This window comes from Hypanus sabinus, assembly GCF_030144855.1.
Source record: "Hypanus sabinus isolate sHypSab1 chromosome 24 unlocalized genomic scaffold, sHypSab1.hap1 SUPER_24_unloc_8, whole genome shotgun sequence".
Lineage (NCBI taxonomy): Eukaryota > Metazoa > Chordata > Chondrichthyes > Myliobatiformes > Dasyatidae > Hypanus > Hypanus sabinus.
Window position 1 is genome coordinate 151,499 of NW_026778951.1, and position 25,385 is coordinate 176,883.

Below are 25,385 nucleotides of genomic sequence, written 5' to 3' on the forward strand. Positions count from 1 at the left end.
GATGTTTTAATAGGATATTATTATCCTATTACTAATGTAATCTCAAGTCTATTGAATCTGTAATCTATTCATTATTTTGTGTTATTTTTTTTATATATGAAATTTAATAAAAAGATTGAAAAAGAAAGAAAAGATAGCAGAGTCAAGGGATATGGGGAGAAGGCAGGAATGGGGTACTGATTGTGGATGATCAGCCATGATCACATTGAATGGTGGTGCTGGTTCAAAGGGTCGAATGGCCTACTCCTGCACCTATTAACTATTTTCTAAGATAATAACAAGCTCTACCTTAAATACACTCACAACCTGGGCTCCACAGCTGCCTGTGGTAACAAATTCCACAAATTCGCCATTTGACTAAAGAAAATTTTCCACATTTTGTGTTAAGTGGATACTCCTCTATCCTGAGGCTGTGCTCCATTGTCTGACACTTCCCCACCATGGAACACATCCTTTTTACATCTCTAACCATTGTTAGTAACTTTCCTGTGATACCATGGGGTCTTTACTTGGTAAGCAATCTCGCCACATGTGTGACACCTTGTCAAAGACCTTCTGAAAGTCCAAATATTCAACATCCACTGCATGCCCTTTATCTATCCTAAATCTCCTCAAAACATTCCAACAGGTTTGTCAGGCTAGATCTTCCCTTGAAACCGTGCTGACTTTGTCTTATCTTGTCCTGTGTCACCAAGTACTCCATTAACTTATACTTAACAACTGACTCCAACAGCTTTCCAACCACTGAAGTCAGGCTAATAAAATAACTGTCTATAAAAGAACTATCGTTGAACAAATTCACTGGCAGGGAACAGCTGAGCTGTGGTGACTCCCAAATGCACACTGGCTGTGTTGTAGGTTCAGTAAATACCTGAGACAGAGTCTAAAATAAAACTGATTTATTTGTCACAGATCCAGAAGAGTAAACTCCAATTCCATTAAAGGTGAATATCAGCAGAAGAAACTCCCCCCATGTCCAGTGACCAGCATGCAGAACTGGATCAGCATTAATTACAGAGTTCAAAAAGAAGTCACTTTTGAACTTAACTCTGGATTCTACATCATAAAGGTTAAATATCCCCCGTGCATCTTGTTTAAACCTTTTTGGCAATGTGAACTTTGTAGTGAGCCACAAGGTGGGATGACCGAGTGAATCCCTTCCCACACACAGAACAGTGGAATGGTCTCTCTCCTGTGTGAACACGCTGGTGTGCTCGCAGTTTGGATGAGTGAGTAAATCCCTTCCCACAATTTAAGCAGGTGAATGGCTTCTCCCCAGTGTGAACTGACTGGTGCGTCTGTAGGTTAGATGACCTAGTGAATCCCTTCCCACACACAGAACAGGTGAATGGCCTCTCCCCAGTGTGAGCTTGTTGGTGTGCCAGCAAGTTTGATGACCGAGTGAATCCCTTCCCACAGTCTGAGCAAGTAAATGGTCTCTCCCCAGTGTGAACTCGCTGGTGTTTCTGTAGATTTGATGAGTGATTGAATCCCTTCCCACAGTCTGAGCAGGTGAATGGTCTCTCCCCAGTGTGAACTCGCTGGTGTGCCAGCAGGTCAGATGATCGAGTGAATCCCTTCCCACAGTCTGAGCAGGTGAATGGCTTCTCCCCAGTGTGAACTCGCTGGTGTGCTAGTAATTTGGATGACTGAGTGAATCCCTTCCCACAAACTGAGCAGATGAATGGTCTCTCCCCCGTGTGAACTCGCTGGTGTGTCTGTAAGTTGCATGACTGAGTGAATCCCTTCCCACAGTCTGAGCATGTGAATGGTCTCTCCCCAGTGTGAACTCGCTGGTGTGCCAGCAGGTCAGATGATCGAGTGAATCCCTTCCCACAGTCTGAGCAGGTGAACGGCCTCTCCCCAGTGTGAACTCGCTGGTGTGCCAGTAGGTCAGATGATCGAGTGAACCCCTTCCCACATTCTAAGCAAGTGAATGGTCTCTCTCCTGTGTGAATTCTCTGGTGTGCTTGTAGCTTGGATGATTGAGTGAATCCCTTCCCACAACTTGAGCAGGTGAACGGCCACTCCCCAGTGTGAACTGACTGGTGTGCCAGTAGGTTGGATGACTGACTGAATCCTTTCCCACAGTCTGAGCAAGTGAACAGTTTCTTCCCGGTGTGAGTTCGCTGATGTACGTTCAGTTCAGATGACTGAGTAAACCTCTTCCCACGGTCTGAGCAACTGAACGGTGTCTCCCCAGTGAGAACTGCCTGACTCACTGGTGTTTCCATGGGTGGGCTGAGTGTGGGTGAGTCTGTTCCCACACACAGAACACCTGAACAGCCTCTTGCTGCTGGCAGTTTCCTGATGTATCTTCAGGCTGGATGACTGAGTAGATCCTGTCCTGTACACAGAGTCCCGTACTGTTCCATACCCTATTGCCTCTCCCCACTGTGAAGCCACTAATGTGTCTGCAGTTCAGCTGAATGAGAAAATCCCGATCCACACTGAGAGAATGAAATGTCAGACATCGTGAATCCCTCGTACAATCAATGCAGTTGAAGAACTGATCTCCAATGAACAAATGCTGTTGTGTTCTGAGATCCTGGTTCCAGTAGATTTCACTGAATTAACACAGAAAATTTCAGACACAAAGCATGTTTCCAGCTGGGATGAGATAATTCTTCATCTTCAAGGATCAACAATTGATATATTGATGTCACAATGGAAATATCTGATCATCCCTGAAATATCCAGAGACAGGCAAACTGATGTGTTGTTGTTTTCTTGTGATTCCCAGTCACAAATTCTTAGTCTCTTGTAACCTGAAAAATTATTTACAGAAAACATCAATGGGTGACAGACAGCATTTCAGATCAAATAATTTTAGTATCTATAGACAAGAAGTACACACCTAGTTTTTCTTTTTCTTTCAAGAAGGAGAGATATAGTGGTTGTTAATAGTGTTATTCCTATTCCACTCAGTTAGGCACCCATACATCAAATGAATTCACATACTGTACCAGAATGATTATTAATAAAGTTCAGTTGAGTATTCTGCATGCTGGCATCCTGGAGTGCTCTGCACTGTCCCTCAATAACAAACACAACATGGTATCAGAAGACACACACACACAAAATGCTGGAGGAACTCAGCAGGCCAGGCAGCATCTATGGAAAAAAGTGCAGTTGATGTTTCAGGATGAGACCCTTTGGCAGGCCTGGAGAGAAAAAAAAAGATGAGTAGATTTAAAAGTTGGGGGGAGGGGAGTGAAAAACACAAGATGATAGGTGAAACTGCAAGGGAGAGGGATGAAGTAAAGAGCTGGGAAGTTGGTGAAAGAGATACAGGACTGGAGAAGATAAATAGATAGAATAGTACAGCACATTACAGGCCCTTCGGCCCACAATGTTGTGCCGACCCTCAAACCCTGCCTTCCACATAACTCCCCCACCTTAAATTCCTCCATATACCTGTCTAGTAGTCTCTTAAACTTCACTAGTGTATCTGCCTCCAACAAACCTTCCTCTAATATCCCTCTTGAACTTCCCTCCTGTAAAGGGGGATTCTTTTTTTTTGTTACTGTTGGGAAAGGGTTTCCTTTTGTTAACTAGCAGGAATGCTAATTCACTGATAACGAGAATGGTATTCCTTTGTAAACCAAATGGGGATTAATGTTCTTTCTTCTGAGTCTGTAAGCTTTTGTTGACGGGCTTTTGGGGAGATCGGCGCGAGGGGGTCGAGAGAGAGGACGCAATGCTCTAAGCTGGGCGAGGATCGGACCCCAAAGGGGGGTCCGAGGCCGGGAGATTCTCCGAGGGGGGGGGGGGGATGAAGCTAGATGTGCTTGGTTGACCACTCGGAGGGTCCTGAGCTGCAAGTGGTGGCCAGAAGACTTCAGTAATTGAGCTCCAACGGTTGTGCATGAAGTGGTTTGGACTTTGATAAGTTTGGCGCCTTTTCTTTATTTTTTCTCTTCATATATACTGTATCGTTATTAATCACTTAGTTATAGTAACCTTTATAAATTGTACTCATTTAATCGCATTTGGTGTACTGTCTGTTTTTGGGTGAGGCGGGGACATCACACAGCATCCGCACCAGCTGATTACCCAGTTTGGCGGGGCCGAAGGCTGCTCCCCCTAGACGAAATGAGCTGAGCGAGCCTGAGGCGACCCAGGGGGTTACATTGTGGGGTGCTCGTCCGGGGTTGATTTCTGTGGAAGCTGTGTGATCACCCTCTTTAAATTGTGTCTGCGGCGAAGAGCTGGTGTGCCTTTGTGGGTGTGCGATTGCTGGTTATCACTGCGTGTGTGTTGGGTGGGGTGGCTGCTGTTGGTAGCCTGGAGGTCGTTGTTCGAGTTCCGACTAGTGCTGACGAAATGGTGGTGGGACCATGGGTTGTCCGCACTGTTTGGAGAGTGAGGGGTGACAGGTTGGGATGTTTCAGCAGTGGTGAGCTCCGCCCAGTTGTTGGAATAATGTCCAGCCCTAAAGGGGCGGAGGTGTGGGCGGAGCGGACCCCTCAGTTGTTGGGTGAGTGGCAGTGCTTGGCTGAGGGAAAGGGACGGGTTGAAAGTTTGAGTAGGCGGGCTGGTGACGTTGTTAGAACTGTCGGGCGCAATTACCTCGAAGTGACCGCTGCCAGTTCTGGGAAAGTGGGAAAATGCATGTGGTTCGACTGGAAGTCAAATGCCGCAGCTGGGGGGCTTATCATATCCGTGGCAGGAGATTGGTGGGAAGCTTTTAGGGTATCCCTTTTTGCCTAGGGGGGCAGATAAATTGCTTGTGGTGTCAAGGGGATCAGTTGTTCCGTTGATTCGAGAGGTGTCGGGAAACTTAGAGGAGGCCCAGTGGGGGAACGAACTTGGGGTCTCTGGGGGAGCACGTTCCCAGCAATGTACCAAGGAACTCCCGAAAGGAACAGACTCTATTCCTGAAGGCTTAGAGGGGCCATGCGCACAGGTGTTGTTACGGATGGATGGAAGTCAAGTTAAAGCCATCCTCGGCACCGGGGCGCCGATTAAGTTGCTGTACAGTTTGTTTCATAACCGTTATTGGAAGCATTTACCCTTGACGACATTGAGGACACTGGAGATTCGGGGTACCAGTGCTGGTGATTATCCAGACAACGGTTGTTGGTCAGTGAAAATGGAGTTCTTAGAGGCAAATGCGGAGGAGACTGAGGTTCATGAATCGTTAATGCTGATGTGTCCGGACCCTGTTGAGACGGGCAGCGTTTCTGTTCTAGAGAGAACCAATATCCTGCTGGTGTGCTTGGGGGCCTGCCCGGAGGAGGCGGGTGAGCGCCGTTTGGAGGCATTGTCGATGCACCCAGAGTTTCGAGCTGCTTGTGCGGACGTGTGTAGCAGCATTGGGCCGATACCGAATTCAAACAAGGGTCGGTGGTGGTACGGCCTGGGGGAAGTATCTGAGGGTGAGACCCTCTTAGTGGACGCTGCGGAATACCACAAGGGAGGGGAGTTGAGTGCTGAAGACACCTCGGAGAGAGAGAGGTTGCGTTGACTGGCCCCTGTAGCCGTGGAAGATGTAGGCAGCGTGTTTGTGGATTATAGTGCGCTGAAGAGGCGCACTATCAGTGACCAGAATTTGGCCCTGAGGGCCGAAGAGGCGATGGCCTGTCTGAGTGGTGCGATGTGGTTTAAGGTGCTGGATCTGAGGAGTGGATGTTGCCAGATCCCGATGAGTAGGGCTGACAAGGAGAAGACGGCCGTTATAAATTTCCTAGGAGTCTTCGGGTCCGAAAAGATGCCACAGGGCATATCTGGAGCCCTTGCAACCTTCCTGCAGGGCAGGTGGAAGACCATAGGGGATGTGGAGGCATTTGGAGTTTTGGTGTATGTGGATGATCTCTTGGTATTTGGATTTGCCTCAGGAGAATATGAAGTGAGGTCGTTGCAGGAGCAGCTGAGAACTACCGAGTTAAAGTGTTTTCTGGACACGTGCCAGGGCTGGCGAAGGTCGCAGCTCATGAGTGACTGTCTCTATGGAATCAAGTTTGAAATGAAGACGGAGAGACTGGAGAAAGTGATCTGGAACCATTCGGAAGAATTACAAGTTGGAGAGAAAGAAGAAAGTTGTCTGACTGAGGGTAATAGCAAACTGAGAACCCGGAGAGGGGAGTTTGCGGAGGTGAAGAAATGACAGACGAAACTCAGAAGAGAGAAGCGGAAGCTTGAAGGGAACCTGGAGATGACCATCGACAGTTCAAATGAAGTGCAAAACCTGAAAGTTGATCTGGAAGAAGTCATGAGGAAGAAAAAGCTGGAGAGAAGTGCAGTGAATACTGAACAGGAGGCTGAAGAGACTGCAGGAGCAGTGCAGGCCACGTGTTTCTGTTTGGAGAAGATCAAACAGCAGCTACCGATCACAGAAATGAGGAAGAATACAGATTCGATGGATGATGTGCTGGATGTGTGGTACATGCTGCCTTTTGCTGACTTTCCCTCGATTGAGGAAGAGACCTTTGGCCCTTCTCCCATTGAGTCAGGTGTAGTGGGGAGGGTTAGCTGTGTGCAGTGTGGGGCATGAGTGAGAGGTTGAGAGAGGAGTTGGTAGTGGGCCCAAGGTATCTCCAGTTATGTCCGAGCCTGAAGGATTTAGGTGAGGGGGTACGGAGGCCTCAGAAGGGTTAGGGAACTCCCAGATAGTTGGCCTAAGTAGCGCCTGAGGAACAGGGCGTGAGGTTTACTGTGTGGGGAGGAGATGTCACTGTTTGTGCTTGGGTTACGGTGTGTTGGCAGGAAAGGTGGCGAGTTATTTAGTAGTCATGAGGACATGACTTTCATTTGGTGGAGGCAGAGTGTAAAGGGGGTTTCTTTTTTCTTTTGATACTGTTGGGAAAGGGTTTCCTTTTGTTAACTAGCAGGAATGCTAATTTACTGATAACGAGAATGGTATTCCTTTGTAAACCAAATGGGGATTAATGTTCTTTCTTCTGAGTCTGTAAGCTTTTGTTGACGAGCTTTTGGGGAGATCGGCGCGAGGGGGTCGAGAGAGAGGACGCAATGCTCTAAGCTGGGCGAGGATCGGACCCCCCTTTGGGGTCCGAGGCCGGGAGGTACTCCGAGGAGGGGGGATAAAGCTAGATGTGCTTGGTTGACCACTCGGAGGGTCCTGAGCTGCAAGTCGAGGAGTTCGGAGGGGATCGAATGGTGGCCAGAAGACTTCAGTAATTGAGCTCCAACGGTTGTGCACGAAGTGGTTTGGACTTTGATAAGTTTGGCGCCTTTTCTTTATTTTTTCTCTTCATATATACTGTATCATTATTAATCACTTAGTTATAGTAACCTTTATAAATTGTTCTCATTTAATTGCATATGGTGTACTGTCTGTTTTTGGGCAAGGCGGGGACATCACACAGCATCCACACCAGCTGATTACCCAGTTTGGCGGGGCCGAAGGCTGCTCCCCCTAGACGAAACGAGCTGAGCCAGCCTGAGGCGACCCAGGGGGTTTACCTTAAAGCCATGACCTCCTGTACTGAGCAGTGGTGACCTGGGGAAGAGGCGCTGGCTGTCCACTCTGTCTAAATCAAGTCTCCTCTCATCCTCCTTCTCTTCAAAGAGTAAAGCCCTAGCTCCCTAGGGGGAATCTAATTCCCTAGGGGAAGATCATGGAAGAAAGGGGAGGAGTACCAGAGGGAGGCTATGGGCAGGCCTTCCAGGTGAGGCGACACTTCACCTGTGAGACCGTTGGGGTCATCTACTGTGCCTGATGCTCTTGGTGTGGCCTCCTGTATATCGGTGAGCCCTGACGTAGATTGGCAGACTACTTCACAAAGAATCGGGATCTCCCAGTGGCTACCCATTTTAATAATTTTAATTCCACTTCCCATTCCCATTCTGATATGTCTATCCATGGCCTCCTCTATTGTTGTGACAAGGCCAAACTCAGAATGAAGGAACAACACCTTATATTCCACTGTAGCGGTGTGCTACACGCAGCGCTAAAATTACGACACGGAGTCGGTAACTGCAGTCAAAGAAAAAAACTTTATTCGAAATACCCAGCCTTGCTTTTAAGCCTCCCTCAACCTGCCCCCCGTGGCGCAGAGGCTCCAAAGGCTCTGTGCTCGCAAACCCCCGTAGGCTATCTCCCTTAGCCAGAACGCCGGCTAATTGTGAGCCGGTTCGGATGTGCCAGGAAATGGGTCGCCACACCACCTGTACCATCTGTGCCAGGTTGATGTCGAGCTTGCAACTCGGCCTGGTACTGCCACCTCCAGTTTAAATTCCCACGCAGAATATGGTGGAGGATCAAATACCCAAACCCAGCTCAGCCCTCACTTGTCCCATTTAGCCTGTCTCAATGCGGTGGTCCTTAGGACCCAGTGGATCTCGCAGAGCTTGGGACCCGCCACCCGCAGTGTTTCTGTTCCGTTGAAGGAAGCGATCTTGATTGAAAATAAAGTGGAAATAATAAAGCATTTCAAAAGAAGTGAAACGCCATTGGTCATTGGAAAAGCGTTAGGCTACAGTCGGTCAACGATCAGAACAATTTTAAAGGATAACTGATAAAGTGAGAATAATGGAGCATGTGAAAGGCCCTGCCCCAATGAAAGCTACAATTATTACTAAGCAATGCAGTGGTTTAATTATTGGAATACATACATTTTATATGCATCAAAAGGTAAAATATATATTATATACTAAGACAAACGTTTGACTACTTGTTCCGACTTACTTACAAATCCGACTTAAGGACGGACTCAGGGACGGAACTCATATGTCACCATGACACTTGTCTTGTGTCCACAATTCAGCAGGTCAGAATCGAAAGCCTCCACTAGGGACTATGAGTTCAAGGACTGGGCAAGCACCCACAGGCAAATGCAGATGCAGAAAGATGCATAATTGCAAGCTGTTAAGGGTCTCCTACTGAAGGCAGAAGACCCCTGCAGAGCACTGTAGGCACAGTCTGTCAATGGGCCGGAATCTGAGAATAAACCTACCCGTTCTTCCTTCCCTTCTCCAACCTCACATACTAGACTTAGACAAAGTGAGACATTTTGAGAATGTAAAAATGAAGAGCAGGCCTGACCTCAGGAGTGGTGAAGCCACTTGGGTTTCAGACCAATCCACCAAAGGAACAAGTCTGGCATCATTCACCATGATTGTTTGTGATCAGAACATCACAAGTTGCAATCAGGCGGAAAAGGCACGTGCCTCCAAATTCTGCAAAAGGTTGAGAACAAAATAGAGGCGCCTGATCGCTACGATGAGCACACCTGTTCAAATATCTCAAGAAACCTATACCAGGTATGGTCTTTTATCTGTCCTATCACAGAGATATACTTCATAGCCTAATAGCTGAGGGCAAGTGACTAAAGAGGCAGAGTAATCCTCTCACTGCCCAGTGTTCAGGAAGTCTAGGTTGACCTCAATTACATTGTGTTTTTTAAGTGTTTCAATGCAAGCTGAGAGTGTTCTCAAAAGAAAAGGAATTGTTGTAAAAAGGAGGAAAACAGAGAAAGAGACCATTAAAAACAAAGAAAACAACAGTTACAATGTTGGCATTTCTTTATGTAAGGAGCTGATGGGTAAAGTGAACTGAATCGCTCAATCTCAATTTCACTTCGATGCAGTACATACCCAGTACTTCCTTTCTTTTCCAAGAAGGGGATATTTATTGGTCGTTAATAGTGTGGCCACTCAGTTAGCCAGAACCACATGGGAGGAGTTCACATACTATACAAGCAGGGTTATTAATAAAGTTCAGTGGAGTGTCCTGCTTGCTGGCAGCCTGGTGTGCTCTGCACTGTCCCTCAAAAACAATCACAGCAAAGGCCAGCATTTCAGACAAGATAATTTTGGTCTCTATGGTGAGCTCTGACATCACACTGTTAAAGTCAGGTTCAACCCATGTTGGAGAAACAACGTGATCGTCTAACTGTGCACCGATCAGACGGCCTTCCAGAATGGGCCAGTTCTGCCTGTCACAAATCTGTGACTTGGCTCACTTTGTCTCTCTCCATTATTATTATTTCAAATTTTGGTCATGTTACGAAGAGCACGTGTTACTACATTGCCACTCAGGTGATTGAGGGTGGCGAGTAGGAACTGTAACACAATCAATAAATGATCAGAGTGCAGAAGACAACAAACTGTGCAAATACAAATAGAAATAACCAGCAATATATACTGAGAACATGAGATAACAAGATAAAGAGTCCTTAATGTGAGACCATTGGTTGTGGGAACACCTCAATGGATAGGCAAGCCAGTGTAGTTTTCCCCTTGGTTTAAGAGCCAGATAGTTCAGGGGTTGTAACTGTTCTTGAACCTGGTGGTGCAAGTCCTGAGGGTCTTGTACCTTGTACATGATGGCAACAGTGTGAAAAGAGCATGGCCTGGGTGGTGGAGATTTCTGATGATAGATGCTGCTACCCTATGACAACTCAATGGTTGGGAGAGCTTTACCTGCGATGTACTGAGCTGAATTCACTACCTTATGTAGGATATCCTGTCAAAGACATTGGTGTTTCCTAAGAATTTCTTCAATGTTTCCTATGGTGTTTCCACACCAGGCTGTGATGCAGCCAGTCAATGCATTCTCCACTCCACATCTGTAGAAGCTTGTCAAAGTTTTGACTCCTAAGGAAGTAGAAGCACTGCTGCGCTTTAGTTGCAATTGCACATAAATGCTGGGTCTAGCACAGATCCTCTGAAATAGTAACAGTTACTCCCTGGAATTAAAAGTTGCCAACCCTCTCCACCTCTGAGTTCTGTCTCATGGACCTCTGGTTTCCATCCCCTGCAGCCTATAATCAGTTCTTTTTGTCTTGCTGACAGTGAGCGAGAGCTTGTTGTTAAGACACCACTCAGCTGAAGTTTCAAACTTCCTCCTGTTTGTTGATTCATCACCACCTTAGATTCATTGCACAATAGCAGTGCCATCAGCAAACTTGTTGGAGCTATGCCCTGCCACAGTCATCGGTCCACAACAAGAGGAGGTAGAACAAAGGTGATTTTCTCCGGAACTAAAGCTGATGGAAGGATTTTCTTTTTCCCATGCAGCACTAATTGACATTTTCATTGACTAGAAGGTAAACTCCTCTTCATCCGAAATTAACTCTGAGTCATATTTATGTCCCCAGTTCCCAATCCTTGGATTAAGCTATCTGGAACTTGGCAGTGTCAGGGAGATCTAACTGTTCCAATTCCCTCCCTCTGTGCTTTGAAACACACCCTATGGACTGGCGAGGGAAGCACTGATTGTGTCACCTGAAACAGTCTTTTTACCCAGACACCACCATGAATGAGAGGCCCATCGATCCACCACAGTCCCAGCAATGTGCATGCACCACAGAAATGGCGACAGCAACTGCGCTCATTAGCAGGAAGCACCCTGGGGCCCAGGTGAGGATCATGGGGCTAAGAGAGAGGGAAGGGACAGGGTGTGGAGCCACAGTGTGTCTGGAGCTCACCATAATTGTCCCTTGGCCACGGTTCATACACTGGTGCCGAAGAAATCCCCGCCCGGGACCCCACTTCTACCTGCTGTTGATTCTCCAAGAGTCTTTTGTCTACTGGGCGGTTTTCTGGAACTCTCTGCCACCTTTATGCATGAGCATTTGATCGCCTGGCCAATGAATTCTGGAACAACCATGAGAAAGTCTGCAGTTGCTGGAAATCCAAAGCAACTCCCACTGAACGCTGAAGGAGCTTTGCAACTCAGGCAGCAAAGAAGTGAAAGCTCAGAGTGGGGAGGGCAGAATCTGCCTACCAGAAGGAGAAATCGATGTACCCAGTCAGAATTGGAAGTATTACTCCTCCACCCTGAGGGACGGCACGGATGGACACGACAGAACAGGAATTAAAATGTTTAGTCACCAGGAAGTCCCCAGTGCAGAAGATGGTGCAGAGTTGAAGCAATCCCCCAATTGACAAGAGCACTCTCACAGTGGAGGAACACCAAATTATATTTTGACTGGGTAGCCTGCAACCTGATGGGGTGAATAGTGATTTCCCCTTCTGGTGAACAATTCCACCCCATCCCATCCATTTTCCTCTATTCCCCTCTCTGAACTTTGACTTCTTCTCACCTGCCTTTTGCTTCCCCCGGGTCCCCTCCTTCTTCCCGTTCTCCTATAGTCCACTCGGCTCTCTTACCAGATTCTTTCTTCTCCAGCCCTTGACTTTTCCCACCCACCTGGCTCCACCTATCACCTTCCAGACAGCCTCGTTCCCGTCCCCCTACCTTTTCTTCCCTTTCCTTCTCAGTCCTGATTAAGAGTTTTGTCGACTGTTTATTCTTTTTGATAGATGCTGCTTGAGCTGTTGAATTCTGGATCGTGGAGGTTTCTGGGTAAGCAAGGTGCCATTAACCATGTCTGCAAGTACTGGATCAATGCCACGTGCCTTAAACATAGTCAATGTTTTTATGGAGAAAACTCGGCAGCTGCTTTAACGCAGCAAGCTCCCACAAACAATACACTCAATATCAATAGGCATTACGCATGCCAAAGTCCAACCCATTTACAAATGCAGATATAAAACACAAGAGATTTTGCAGATGCTAAGAATATAGAGTTACAATGTGTTGGAGGAACTCAGCAGGTCAGGCTGCATCTAAGCAGAGGAATAAACAGTCTAGGCATAGTGAAGGGTCTCAGCCTAAAACAACTGTTTATTCCTCTCCATATGTTGTGTTCAATATTGACGAACAGTGCAGAACACACCAAGACAGCATCATGCCGAATACTCAACAGAACTTTACTGATAACTCTGCTTGCACTGCATGTGAACTCCTCCCATTGAGTGACACAGGAATAACTTTGTTAACTACCACTACAGTTCTAATCCGTGCATGTTGTGTATTTCGTATTTTCAGAAGGCCTTCGACAAGCTGCCACACATGAGCAGAAATAGGCCATTTGGCCCATAGAGTCTACTCTGCCATTTAATCAAGGCTGATCCTTTTATCCCCTCCTCAGCCTCACTCCCCAGAACCTTTAAAGCCATTTCCAATCAAGAACCTATCAAGCCCAACGACCTGGGCTCCACTGCTGCCTGTGGTAATATATTCCACAAATTCACCACCCTCTGGCTATAGAAATTTCTCCACATCTCTGTTTCAGATGGAAACCTCTCTACCCTGAGGCTGTGTCCTCCTGTCCTAGACTTCCACCATCATCCACTGTCTAGGTCTTTCAACAATTGAAAAGTTTCAATGAGATTACTCCTCATCCTTCTAAATTCTAGCGAGTACAGACCCAGAGCCATCAAACGTTCCTCATATGATAACCCTTTCATTCCCGGAATTATCCTTGTGAACGTCCTCTGAACCCTCTGTAATGCCAGCATATCTCTTCTAAGATGAAGAGCCCAAACTGTTCTCAACACTCAAGGTGAGGCCTCACTAATGCCTTATAAAGCCTCAGCATCACATCCCTACTCTTATATTCTAGACCCCTTAAAATGAATGTTAACACGGCACTAAACGGTGACTCCTTTGCTTGGATTTTCAGAAACAGTTCTATTTCCATCTTTAACATCTCTATTTTCCCCTTTCATGGTTCTTTTGAAACACGCTGACTAAGGTTCTTTGTGGGAATGGGACTCAGTGTCAGGTTGTCACCACTGCCCGTTATCCGACATACCAAGGGTGCAGCCTAAGAGGTCGGCTCGCCTTTGGAGGCCTAGGATCTCAGGGCTCTGGAGACGGGTGTCCAGAGACCAGTGTGTCGTGGGAGCTTTGTGTCCAGAGACCTAAGATCTTTGGGCACAGAGCTCAGAAAAAGGGAAGCAACAGATTTTTAGCATCGTAAACCAGTGAGTTATTTGTTGTCTCCCCTCTTGTTGTGAAACAGACACATCTCTTTCTCCCTCATTAAGGAAAGAGAGAACCTGTGGTATGTCGACTACTGGGTGAAGGTGTAGTCTTTGGGTACTGCAAGTCCGTGTCTTTGCTATTGTTTGCTCACACTTGAGTGCTCAGTGATGGGTGTCGATGCTTCTTTTGCCTGTGGGGGGAGGGGGATTGTTGTTTGCTGCCGCTTACACACTGGAGGGAGGGGAGCTAGGGGGGTACTTTGGAGTTCTAACATTTAACTGTCATTCATTCTTTGGGGCACTCCTCTGTTTTTGTGGATAGTTGTGAAGAAAAAGCATTTCAGGACGTAGAGTATATTGTATACATTTCTCTGACTTAAAACTCTTCTACACCCTCTCCAAAGCCTCAACATCCTTCTTATAGTGGGGTGACCAGAACTGTATGCAATACTTGATGTGGTCTGACCAGGGTTTTATAAAATTGCAACACAACCTCTTGATTTTTGAACTCAGTACCTCGACTAATAAAAGCAGCATTCCATAAGCATTCTTAACCACCTTATCGACCTGTGGAATCACTTTCAAGACGTGAACTTGGATCCCAAGATCTCCCTACTCAGCAACACTGATAAGGATCTTTCCTTTGCATTTGTCTGTCTCATTGCATTTGGACCAAGGAACAACAACTCACATTTATCTGGGTTAAACTCCATCTGCCATTTCTCTGCCCATATCTGCAACTGATCTACGTCGCACTATATTCTCTGCAGGTCTTCTACACTCTCCATAGCTCCACCGATCTTGGTATCATCCACAAATTTACTAACCCACCCATCTACATCTTCATCCAAGTCATTTATATACATCACAAACAGTAGAGGTCCCAGCATAGATCCCTGCAGAATACCACTGACTACAGACCTCCAGCTCAAATCTCCCTTCAACCACTACCCTCTGACTTCAATGTGCAAGCCAGTTCGGAATCCAAACAGCCAATTTGCAGCAGACTCCACGCATCATAATCTTCTGGATTACCCTCCCACGAGGGACTTTGTGACAGCCCTACAAAAATCTATATAGACAATATCCACTGCCCAACAACTCAATAGCTGAGCTGAGGCCTCTGTCAGTCAGAGTTGACCATGAATGTTGCATCCTAGCTGTCTAGAACAAGCTGTTGCCCACGTAGCAAGCTCCCCCTCTCCACACACCTGATGAACGGCAGAGATCGATACAGCAGCATCACAGGAGTTGCCAGTCAATATTGAACTCAATGTAGGACTGCCTTAGGTGCTCCAGCTCCAGAATTTTCCCTTGCGGTTTACTCCTGAAGCCTTTCCCATGAGTGGGGATAGTCGCAAAGCAGCGGAGGTTTAAGATCAGTTTTCCTTCTCCTTGATAAGCTGCCAAACACGGCTGCCCAAAGTGACTGGTTTTACGGCACCTGTTACCCACCTTTGCCCCTTCTCCTGTCAGTAGAAATGGTTCTGCCAGGCTTAGTAGTTAAGCCACACGCAAAGGTCAGGAGCTGGACTGGTTGAGTCACAAGTCATTGGGAACTTTTAACTGGTAGTGGGAGCTGGTCCCCACTACCACCGTCGGCTATAACGACCTTAAGGAACCAAAAACTCAATAACACCCAGGCTTGCACAGTACGTGAACTCCTCACGTGTGGGAGTGATTAACTGAGTGCCAGAGGAATAACACCATTAAGCCGATAAGATAGAGGAGCAGAATTAGTCAATTTGGCCCATTGAGTCTGCTCCACCATTTCATCATGGCTGATCCATTTTCCCTCTCAGCCCCGAACTCCTGCTTTCTCCCCATATCCCTTCATGCCCCAATCAATCAAGAATCTTACAACCTCTGCCTTAAGTATACGTGGCAATGAATTCCAGATTCACAAATCTACCACTACACTTACATCTGTCCAAATGAACATACAAATGTCAAATAGTACATTTTATGGAAAAACATAACCATTAAAAAGAACCTTTGACCATTGTGAAGCCACTCATTGGTAGTATTACAATACCTTTCATTTCTGAATACCTGTAGGTAACCCTGTAAGTTTCTGCACTTACTGAATTATCTGATACCTCCTCAAAATTCAACTCCTCTATACCCTGCTTTATTTCCAGAACATCAGGTGATGAAGATATCTGATTCTCTCTTCCATTGTCTCTGCCTTGACTTAGGTGATTGCAAAGATTGCCTCACCTTAACCCTTCCTTCTTGATTGATGCAAAGTATGAAGTGAACTACCCTTAACCTCCAGGTGCAAACTGGAATTGGTTGCCCAACTCACTGAGGGGTCAACTGCTCTTTCATGCTCGTCATCGTTGATAAATTTAAGAGTATCATCTCTACCCAGAGCGTCCTATTGACAACGTGCCTTATGGATCTCAGCTACCAGAGAACATCGACTATCTTCAAGAGGCTTAAATTAGTTAATATGATACCAACCTAACTTACTTGGAGCGGTCTGGATTTGATAGAGTGATGGACTGGCTCTGTCAATTACATCATCAGGCCCTACAAATTCTGGATATGTAAAAGGACCTGGCTGATGTACTGAGACCATTAACTTCTTTCCTATTTCCAACTCCCTAGCTTTTGTTCACACGTCAAAATAAGCTTTACAGGTGTCCCCCGTTTTTTGAACTTTCGCTTTACAACACCTCGCTGTTACAAAAGAAGGCAGCGTACGAAAAAGGCATCGTGTGATAAAAGGCAGCACGTGTGCCAAAACTGGAACTGCATTCTAGCCGGCATTGCTTAAACACGTGCCTGTGAGCATCTGTGCTTTACATCGGTTTATTTTGTGCATCCGTTCACAAGATGAGTTCTAAGGTATCAGAAAAGCCTAAAAGAGCTTGTAAGGGTGTCATACTTAGCATAAAACTAGACATAATTAAGTGTTTCGATCATGGTGAACGAAGTACGGACATAGTGAGTTTGGCTAAGGGTTTGTGGAAGTTGACGAAGATGATGTTGAAGAGGTTTTGGCATCCCATGACCAAGAACTGACAGATGAAGAGCTGATGAAGAGGAAAGGATAACAATCAAAACCGAATGCAGTAGCAAAGTCATCCAGGAACTGAACGTAAAGCAATTGCGTAAGATTTTTGCTACGATTGACAATGCTGCAATGACTGCAGAAAAGTATGACTTTAATTTTGAAAGGGTACGTAGGTTTAGGGCATATTTGCAAGATGGTTTGAGTGCTTACAAAGAACTGTATGATAGAAAAATGCGTGAGACTAAGCAGTCAAGCATACTGTCGTTTTTCAAGCCTTCCACATCAGCCACAGCAGACGACGAGCCTTGACCTTTGGCATCGAGGCTGGCAGACATAGAAGGTGACCTGCCTGCCCTGATGGAAACAGATGACGATGAGATGACACCCCAGTCTCCTCTACCTCCCACCACCCCAACCTCCGACGACTCAGCCTAACACACCATCATCACTGTGCTCGCTGTCTTCCCGATTCCGGTAAGTGAAACTACACTGTACATACATTATTTCTACTTTATATAGGCTGTGTATTTTTATGTGTTATTTGGTATGATTTGGCAGCTTCATAGCTTAAAGATTACTGGAGAGAGTGTTTCTGCCTAGAGCGCTTGCATGAGATTTTTGCTGCGGTGGACAGTGCTGCAATGATTGCAGAAAAGTATTCCTACTTTATAAAGGCTGTGTATTTATCAGATCATTCCTGCTTTTATTATATGTTACTGTTATTTTAGGTTTTATGTGTTATTTGGTAGGTTTTTTTTTGGGTCTGGGAACGCGCACAAATTTTTCCCATATGATGGTAACCGCTTCTTCACTTTTCGACATTCCGGCTTACAAACTGTTCCATAGGAACGCACTACCTTCCGATAGCGGGGGAAACCTGTACTCTGTTTCTTCTGTCCCACATTACAGTCCACAACATAATGGGCTTCCTTAATATTGTTGATAAATTGCTGCACCCATTTGTCCTTTACAATACTACTATCACACTCAGGTTCTGATTAATCTAGCCCAACCAGGAATTCTAACCTTCTCATTTGACACCTGTCATCAACCTGAAAAGGTGCAATCCAGTGGGAGAAGCTTCAGTAGTGTATTTGACCAAAAAGACACAGGGTAAGATAGTGATCCATGTGGCCCTGCACTGCTCTGCCATTTTTGTTAACATTGTCTTCAAAGTCCTACACATCCCTTTAAGAATACACCAAAACAGTTTCATCACCTGTGTGGAGGTGGGGGCCATGATCTGATTCTGGACTCCTTGGCCATGCACAACAGATAAAAACTGTCTCAAAACAAAACATCTTGGCTGTAACATTAGTGGTGTTATTTCTAGTTGGGAAAGCCTCTATCCACTTGGTGAAAGTATCCACGAGGGTATATTTCAATCCTGTACAGGATGGAGGTAAAGGTCCTACAAACTCAATCCACAGGTTAACACATGGTCCTTCTACGAGGCGTGTATGCCCTAAAACTACTTTTCAATTTATCTGAGTTGTACTGGGCACAAATCAAACAATTCTTACCACCACATTTTACACCTCCTTGCATTTTTGGCCACCAACACATTCTTCAACTGATCCATAGTTCTACCTGTACCCAAAAAATGTCATGGTACCAATACATCACCTGTGTTTTTTAAACCATCTGGCACCAGAAACTCACCTTTATCAAGTACAATCCCATTCGGTATCTGTGTTCCTAGATATTTCCTATACTCTTCAGAATTCCCTCCTCTTCTACCTTTCTTAAAAGGTACAAGATCATGTTGCAGTACCTTGACTAACTCTGTAGTTATACTGTTCGCTGGTTTCTGTGTCAACCTTCCCTCTATATCTGTATTCCATTTCACTCTGCATCTTGCTCATAGTTTGGCTAGGTCATTGGTCATCCTGTTCCCTTCTGGGGACATCTTCAAATGAGACTTCACCATTTTTACTCCATAAATGTTTCCTCTTGCCTTCTCAAATGTATATTTCAACAAGGGTGCTGATGGTAAAAGTTTATCATCTGCTGAAACATAACCCTCTAACCCATTATGGTAAATTTTTTGAAGAAGTTACGAGGAATGTTGACGAGGGTAAGGCAGTGGGTGTAGTCTATATGGACTTCAGCAAAGCCTTTGACAAAGTTCCATATGGAAGGTTAGTTAAGAAGGTTCAGTCGTTAGGTATTAATGGTGGAGTAATAAAATGGATTCAACAGTGGCTAGATGGGAGATGCCAGAGAGTAGTGGTGAATAATTGTTTATCGGGATGGAGGCCGGTGACTAGCGAGGTGCCTCAGGGATCTGTTTTGGGCCCAATGTTGTTTGTAATATACATAACTGATCTGGATGATGGGGTGGTAAATTGGATTAGTAAGTATGCCAATGATACTAAGGTAGGAGGTGTTGTGGATAATGAGGTGGGTTTTCAAAGCTTGCAGGGAGATTTATGCCGGTTAGAAGAATAGGCTGAACGTTGGCAGATGGAGTTTAATGCTGAGAAGTGTGAGGTTCTACATTTTGGCAGGAATAATCCAAATAGAACATACAGGGTAAATGGTAGGGCATTGAGGAATGCAGAGGAACAGGAATAACAGTGCATAGTTCCCTGAAGGTGGAGTCTCATGTAGATAGGATGGTGAAGAAGGCTTTTGGAAAGCTGGCCTTTATAAATCAAAGCATTGAGTACAGAAGTTGGGATGTAATGTTAAAATTGTACAAGGCATTGGTAAGGCCAAATTTAGAATATTGTGTGCAGTTCTGGTCACCGAATTATAGGAAAGATATCAATAAATTAGAGAGAGTGCAGATGTTACCTGGGTTTCAGCACTTAAGTTACAGAGAAAGGTTGAACAAGTTAGGTCTCTATTCATTGAAGCGTAAAAGGTTGAGGGGGGATTTGATCGAGGTATTTAAAATTTTGAGAGGGATAGATAGAGTTGACGTGAATAGGCTGTTTCCATTGAGAGTAGGGGAGATTCAAACGAGAGGACATGATTTGAAAGTTAGGGGGCAGAAGTTTAAGGGAAACATGAGGGAGTATTTCTTTACTCAGAGAGTGATAGCTGTGTGGAATGAGCTTCCTGTAGAAGTAGTAGAGGCCAGTTCAGTTGTGTCATTTAAGGTAAAATTGGATAGGTATATGGACAGGAAAGGAATGGAGGGTTATGGGCTGAGTGGGGGTAGGTGGGACTAGGTGAGATTAAGAGTTCGGCAAGATTAGGAGGGCCGAGATGGCCTGTTTCCGTGCTGTGATTGTTATATGGTTATAAATATTCAAACTACTACAAATATACAGACTATCTGAGTATATGATTGCTCCTGATGATAGCAGTCTGGATGACTAACGACAAAAGCTAGAGCAGTAAGCACTGCCACTTGTGCACTCATTGTTGTGGTAAAGTGATTTCAACACTTTCCATCTCCACAAAGGTGGATGATCTTGTTGCACTATTACAGATGGTCAGGTATGGTGTTGTGGCCATCACTGAATCATGGTTGTAGTTGGGAACTGAAGGTTCAAGGTTACACATTATATCGGAGGGATAGGAAGGTAGGCGTGGCTTTGCTGGTGAAGAATGGCATCAAATGGGTAGAAAGGTGTGACGTAGGATCGGAAGATGTTGAATCTTTGTGGACTGAGTTAAGAAACCGCAAGGGTAAAAGGACCCTGTTGGCAGATATATACAAGCCTCCCAACAGTAGCTGGAATGTGGACCACAGATTACAATAGGAAATATAAAAGTTGTGTCAAAGGAGCAATGTTATGATAGTCATGGGAGAGTTTAATATGCACATTGATCGGGAAAATCAGGTTGGAAATGGATCTCAAGAGATTTGAGTTTGCTGAATGCCTACAAGACGGCTTTTTAGAGCAGTTTGTCATTGAGCCTACAGGGGATCAGCTACACTGGATTGGGTGTTATGTAATGAACTGGAAGCGATTAGGGAGCTTAAGGTAAAATAACACTTTAGGAGCCAGTGATCTCAATAAGATTCAGTTCAATTAAAATCTAATAGGGAGAAAATAAAGTCTGACAGCAGAATTTCAGTGGAGTAAAGGAAAATACAGTGAGAGAGGAGTTTATGAACAGTAAATTGGAATGAGCTACTGGCAGGGATCGCAGCAAAGCAGCAATGGCATCAGTTTCTGGGAAAAATGAGGAAGGTGCATGACAGACAAGGGAAGTCAAAGCTAATGTAAAAACAAAAGAGAGGACATACAACAAAGCAAAAATTAGCTGGAAGATAGAGGATTGGGAACCTTTTAAAAACCTACAGAGGAACTAAAAGAATCATTAGAAGGGAAAAGATGAAATATGAAAGCAAGCAATACCAAGTAAAAGCTTTTTCAAGTATGTAAAAAATAAAAGAGACTGCTAGAAAATGAGGCAGGAGAAATAATAACGGGGACCAAGGAAATGGCAGATGAACTAAATGAATATTTTGCATCACTCTTCACTGTGGAAGACATGAGCAGTGTGCCAGATGTTGTGTGTGAAAGAAGAGAAGTGAATGCAGTTACTATTGCAAGGGAGAAGGTGCTCAAAAAGCCGAAAGACCAAAGGGTAAATACGTCATCCAGTCCAGAGGAACTGCACCCTAGGTTTCCGAAAGATATAGCAGTAAAGAATGTGGAAGCATTAGCAATGATTGTTCAGAAATCATTTTGAATTTGGCATGGTGCCAGAGGATTGGAAAATTGAAAATGTCACTCGATTTTTTTTAGAAAGGAGGAAGGCCTGCTAAATGAAATTATAGACCAGTTAGCCTGATCTCAGTGGTTGGTAAGATGTTGGAGTCAATTGTTAAGGATCAGGTGATGGAGTACTTGGTGACACAGTACAAGATAAGACAAAGTCAGCATGGCTTCTGTAAAGGGAAATGTTGCCTGACAAATCCATTAGAGTTCTTGAGGAAGTAAGAAGCAGAGTGGAAAAAAGGAGATGCAGTGGATGTCACTTACTTGGATTTTCAGAAAGCATTAGATAAGTGCCACAGATGAGGCTAAAATTCTATGGTGTTACAGAAAAGATACTGGCATGGAAAGAGGAATGGCTGACAGGCAGGAGGCAGCAAGTGGGAATAAAAAGGGCCTTTTCTGGTGGGCTGCCGGTGACTTGCGGTGTTCCTCAGGGGTCAGTATTGGGCCCGCAACATTTCACATTGTTTGTCAATAATTTGGATAATGGAATTGATGACTTTGTGGCAAAGTTTGCAGATGATACAAAGATAGGTAGAGGGGTGGGTAGTGCTGAGGAAGCAATGTGATTGCAGCAGGAATTGGACAAATTGGAAGAATGGGAAAAAAATTAGAAGATGGAACACTGTTGGGAAATATGTTATAATGCATTTTGGTAAAAGGAACAATAGTGCGGGCTATTATCTAAATGGGGAGAAAGTTCAAACATCAGAAGTACAGGGGATCTAAGGAGTCCTCGTGCAAGACTCCCAGAAGGTTAATTTACAGGTTGAGTCTGTGGTAAAGGAGGTATATTCAATGTAGGCATTTATTTCAAGGGAAATAGAATATTAAAGCAAGGAGATCACACTGAGATAAGACTCTAGTCAGGCCGCACTTGGAGTATTGTCAACAGTTTTGGGTTCCTTACCTCAGAAAGGGTGTGATGTCATTGGATAGAGCCCAGAGGATAACGTTTACGAGGATAATTCTGGGCATGAAAGGGTTAACATATATAGATTGTTTGGCAGTTTTGGGCCTGTCCTCATTGGAATTTAGAAGAATGCGTGGGGATCTCATTGAAACCTACCGAATGTTGAAAGGAGTCGATGAGTGGATGTGGAGAGGGTGTTATTTCTGGTGGGGAACCAGAGGGCACAGCCTCAAAACTGAGGGGTGACCTTTTAGAACAAAGGTAAGGATGTTCGATGCTGTGCCGAACATGTACTTACTTTAGAGTTTACCTAGGGTTACCCATAGCCCTCTATTTTTCTAAGCTCCATATACCAAAGTCAGAATTTGATCGTTTCCTGAACGGTCAGGGCATCAAATGATATAGCAAGATAGCAGTTGTATGGGGTTGAGTGGGATCCACCCGTGATGGTATGGTGGAGCAGACTGGATGGGCTGAATGGCCTAATTCTGCTCTTGCGTGTTAAGGTTCTCATGGGCAGAAGGGTGAAAAACAAGCGTAGTAAGAACAAAGGTGATTTTCCCAAGAACTGAACCAGATGGAATGGTTTTGTTCTTTTTTTATATGCAGTACTAATTGACATTTTCATTGATTGGAAAGTGAACTCTTCAGCTGAGATTAACGAGGAACTATATTGTTGTTCCCTTGGACTTAGATAGCTGGGGCTCTGAAGTAGCTGTAAGAGCTATCCGCTCCCTTTCCCGCCCCCTGCCCTTTCAAACACGTTCAATATCACCAATGGCTGCCTGTTTACCCAGCAATCCCCACGAAAGAGAGCCTCATCTATCTGCCGCAGTACCAGCGATGCGCATGCGCCACGGAAATGGCAGCCGCTCAGTCGCTTATCAGCAGAATGCGGGGCACGGCTACGCGGGATTCTGGAGCTCAGAGAGAGAGAAAGGGCTGGAATTGGCACGTAGTGCCGAGCTCGCAATAATTGTCCTTCCGTCGGGTTCAATCACCGGTGCCCATAAAAGCCCAACGCGGAGGCCGGTCCTACCTGCTGCCGATTCGCCGAGCCGTTTGTCCACTGAGCGCATGCGCGATTTTCCGGTGCTGCCCGCGGTCTTCACGCATGCGCGTTTGGTCGCCTGGTCCCATCACGGTAAAATTCTGCAACTCATAATATTGTGAGACATCTACTTTTCATGAATGATATTAATGTCCTCAGGAACCTGGCCAATGACCTCTATTACCTTGGGAGAGGCTAAGGTTGCCATTTCAAATTTGAAAAAAAACAATAGGGTGTGGACTGCAGAATTTTATAAGACGTTTTCTGACACTTCAGCTCCCCTTATACTAAAATTGTTTTTAGATTTAGTTTATTGATTTCCCACTTCTTCAACACAGGGCCTTATTACTTTAATTCCTAAACCAAGAAAAGATAAATTATTTATCGATAATTGGCTTCCTGTTTTTCCTTCTCAATAGTGATTATAAAATTCTGGCCCAAATCTTTGCTAACAGAATGAAAGTAGTTTTAACATTTATTATTGATGAAACACTGTCAGGTTTCATGAGGGGTCTTCATTATCTATTAATGTTAGATTAGTTTTAGATCTTACTGGTTATTCTCATCTTCAAAATGATAGTTTTATAGTGTTTTTAGATTTCTACGAAGCTTTTGAGCATCAGTTTATCGTCTCTGCTCTTGGTAAATACGGATTTGGTCCATTATTTTGTAAAGCTGTTCAGGCTTTGTACACAAATGCTAAAAAGTTGAAGTTGGGGACTTCACCGAGGTTTGATGTGAATGGGGGGGGGGGGGGGGTGAGACAAGGTTGTCCTATCTCACCTTATCTGTTCCTTTTATGTGCTCAGCTGCTCACCTACTCCATCAAGCCTAGTCCTCTGAAAGGCATTTCCTGTGTAAATTCTAATTTTCTGATTAATCAGGTTGCAGATGATACGACTTTTTTAAAATGTTTCTGAAATTTCTTTGGCTTTAAATTGTATTTCTGTTTTTTCCAAAGCCTCAGACCTCTATTTAAATATTCACAAATGTGAATTGTTTCCTCTTAAAGACTGCACTCAATGTATAATTAATAATATTCCAGTAAAAGACAGTCACATATTTGGGGATAATTATTGTTAAAAACAAATACATAAGGTGTGTGGATAATTTTCAACCTCTTATAGGCAAAACCAAAAAAGACTAAACCAGTGGCTTCAAAGGGACTTATCTTTGAAAGGCCGAATTTTGCTTTGTAAAGCAGAAGGTCTTTCCAGGCTTTTATTTATATAGCTCTCCCCTTATACGTCGATTTAAAAAAATCTGTAAATTGATAAGACACCACGTTGTTTAATTTTTTATGGAAAAACAAATTTCATTATACTAAAAAATCTGCTGTCCTGGACAGTTATGGCAAGGGTGGGGGGGTCTAAATTTTCTTGATTTTGACAGTCTTAATAGTGGTGGTGGCATCTGTCGGTCTTGAGAGACCATGGATCTGCGCCTGGAGTTACTAGTCTGATGCTTTGCCCACTGGGCCATGCGCCAATACTTAATAATACTTTTAAAATTAATTGGATTAAACAAGTTTTACGTGATCCTATTTCTATATGGAATTTCCTGTGACTCCAAAAGAATTTGCTGTTGTTATGGATGCAAATCCTTCTGGTGTAATTATGTTGTTTAGAAATTCATCATATTTGGTAGTTGAATTACCCAGCTTGGATCCATCCAGTGCAGCTGTAGGAAAGACTTGTTTTCCTCCATCTTTTAAAAAAATAACAGAGGTATTAGAAGTTTGTTTCAAAAAGACATTACTTCTATTCCTACTTATAGTTAGTTTTTGGAATAGTCGCTTGGGGAATCTGAGGCGGAGGAGTATTTGGGGCTTAGTTAATAAATTTTTATTGAGGAATAAAATTAAAGAAATTTCATTTAAAATTATACATAGGTATCCAACCAATGTTTATTTTGCAGGGTTTAATTCTGTTATTGAAACTAACTGTTCTTTTTGTGGTTTATATCCAAGAGGAT

The 25,385-nt window shown here is 44.5% G+C and overlaps 1 protein-coding gene across 1 annotated transcript; it reads right to left on the reverse strand.

Moving 5' to 3' along the window:
* Positions 1 to 884: 884 nt before the first annotated feature.
* LOC132385539 (zinc finger protein 239-like) lies at positions 885 to 25,024 on the reverse strand. The gene is made up of 2 exons (XM_059957678.1): positions 23,400 to 25,024; positions 885 to 2,768 (listed from the first exon to the last, which is right to left on the reverse strand). The coding sequence occupies exon 2, from the start codon at positions 2,232 to 2,234 to the stop codon at positions 1,095 to 1,097; it is 1,140 nt and encodes a 379-aa protein (XP_059813661.1). The 5' UTR covers positions 2,235 to 2,768; positions 23,400 to 25,024; the 3' UTR covers positions 885 to 1,094.
* Positions 25,025 to 25,385: the final 361 nt, after the last annotated feature.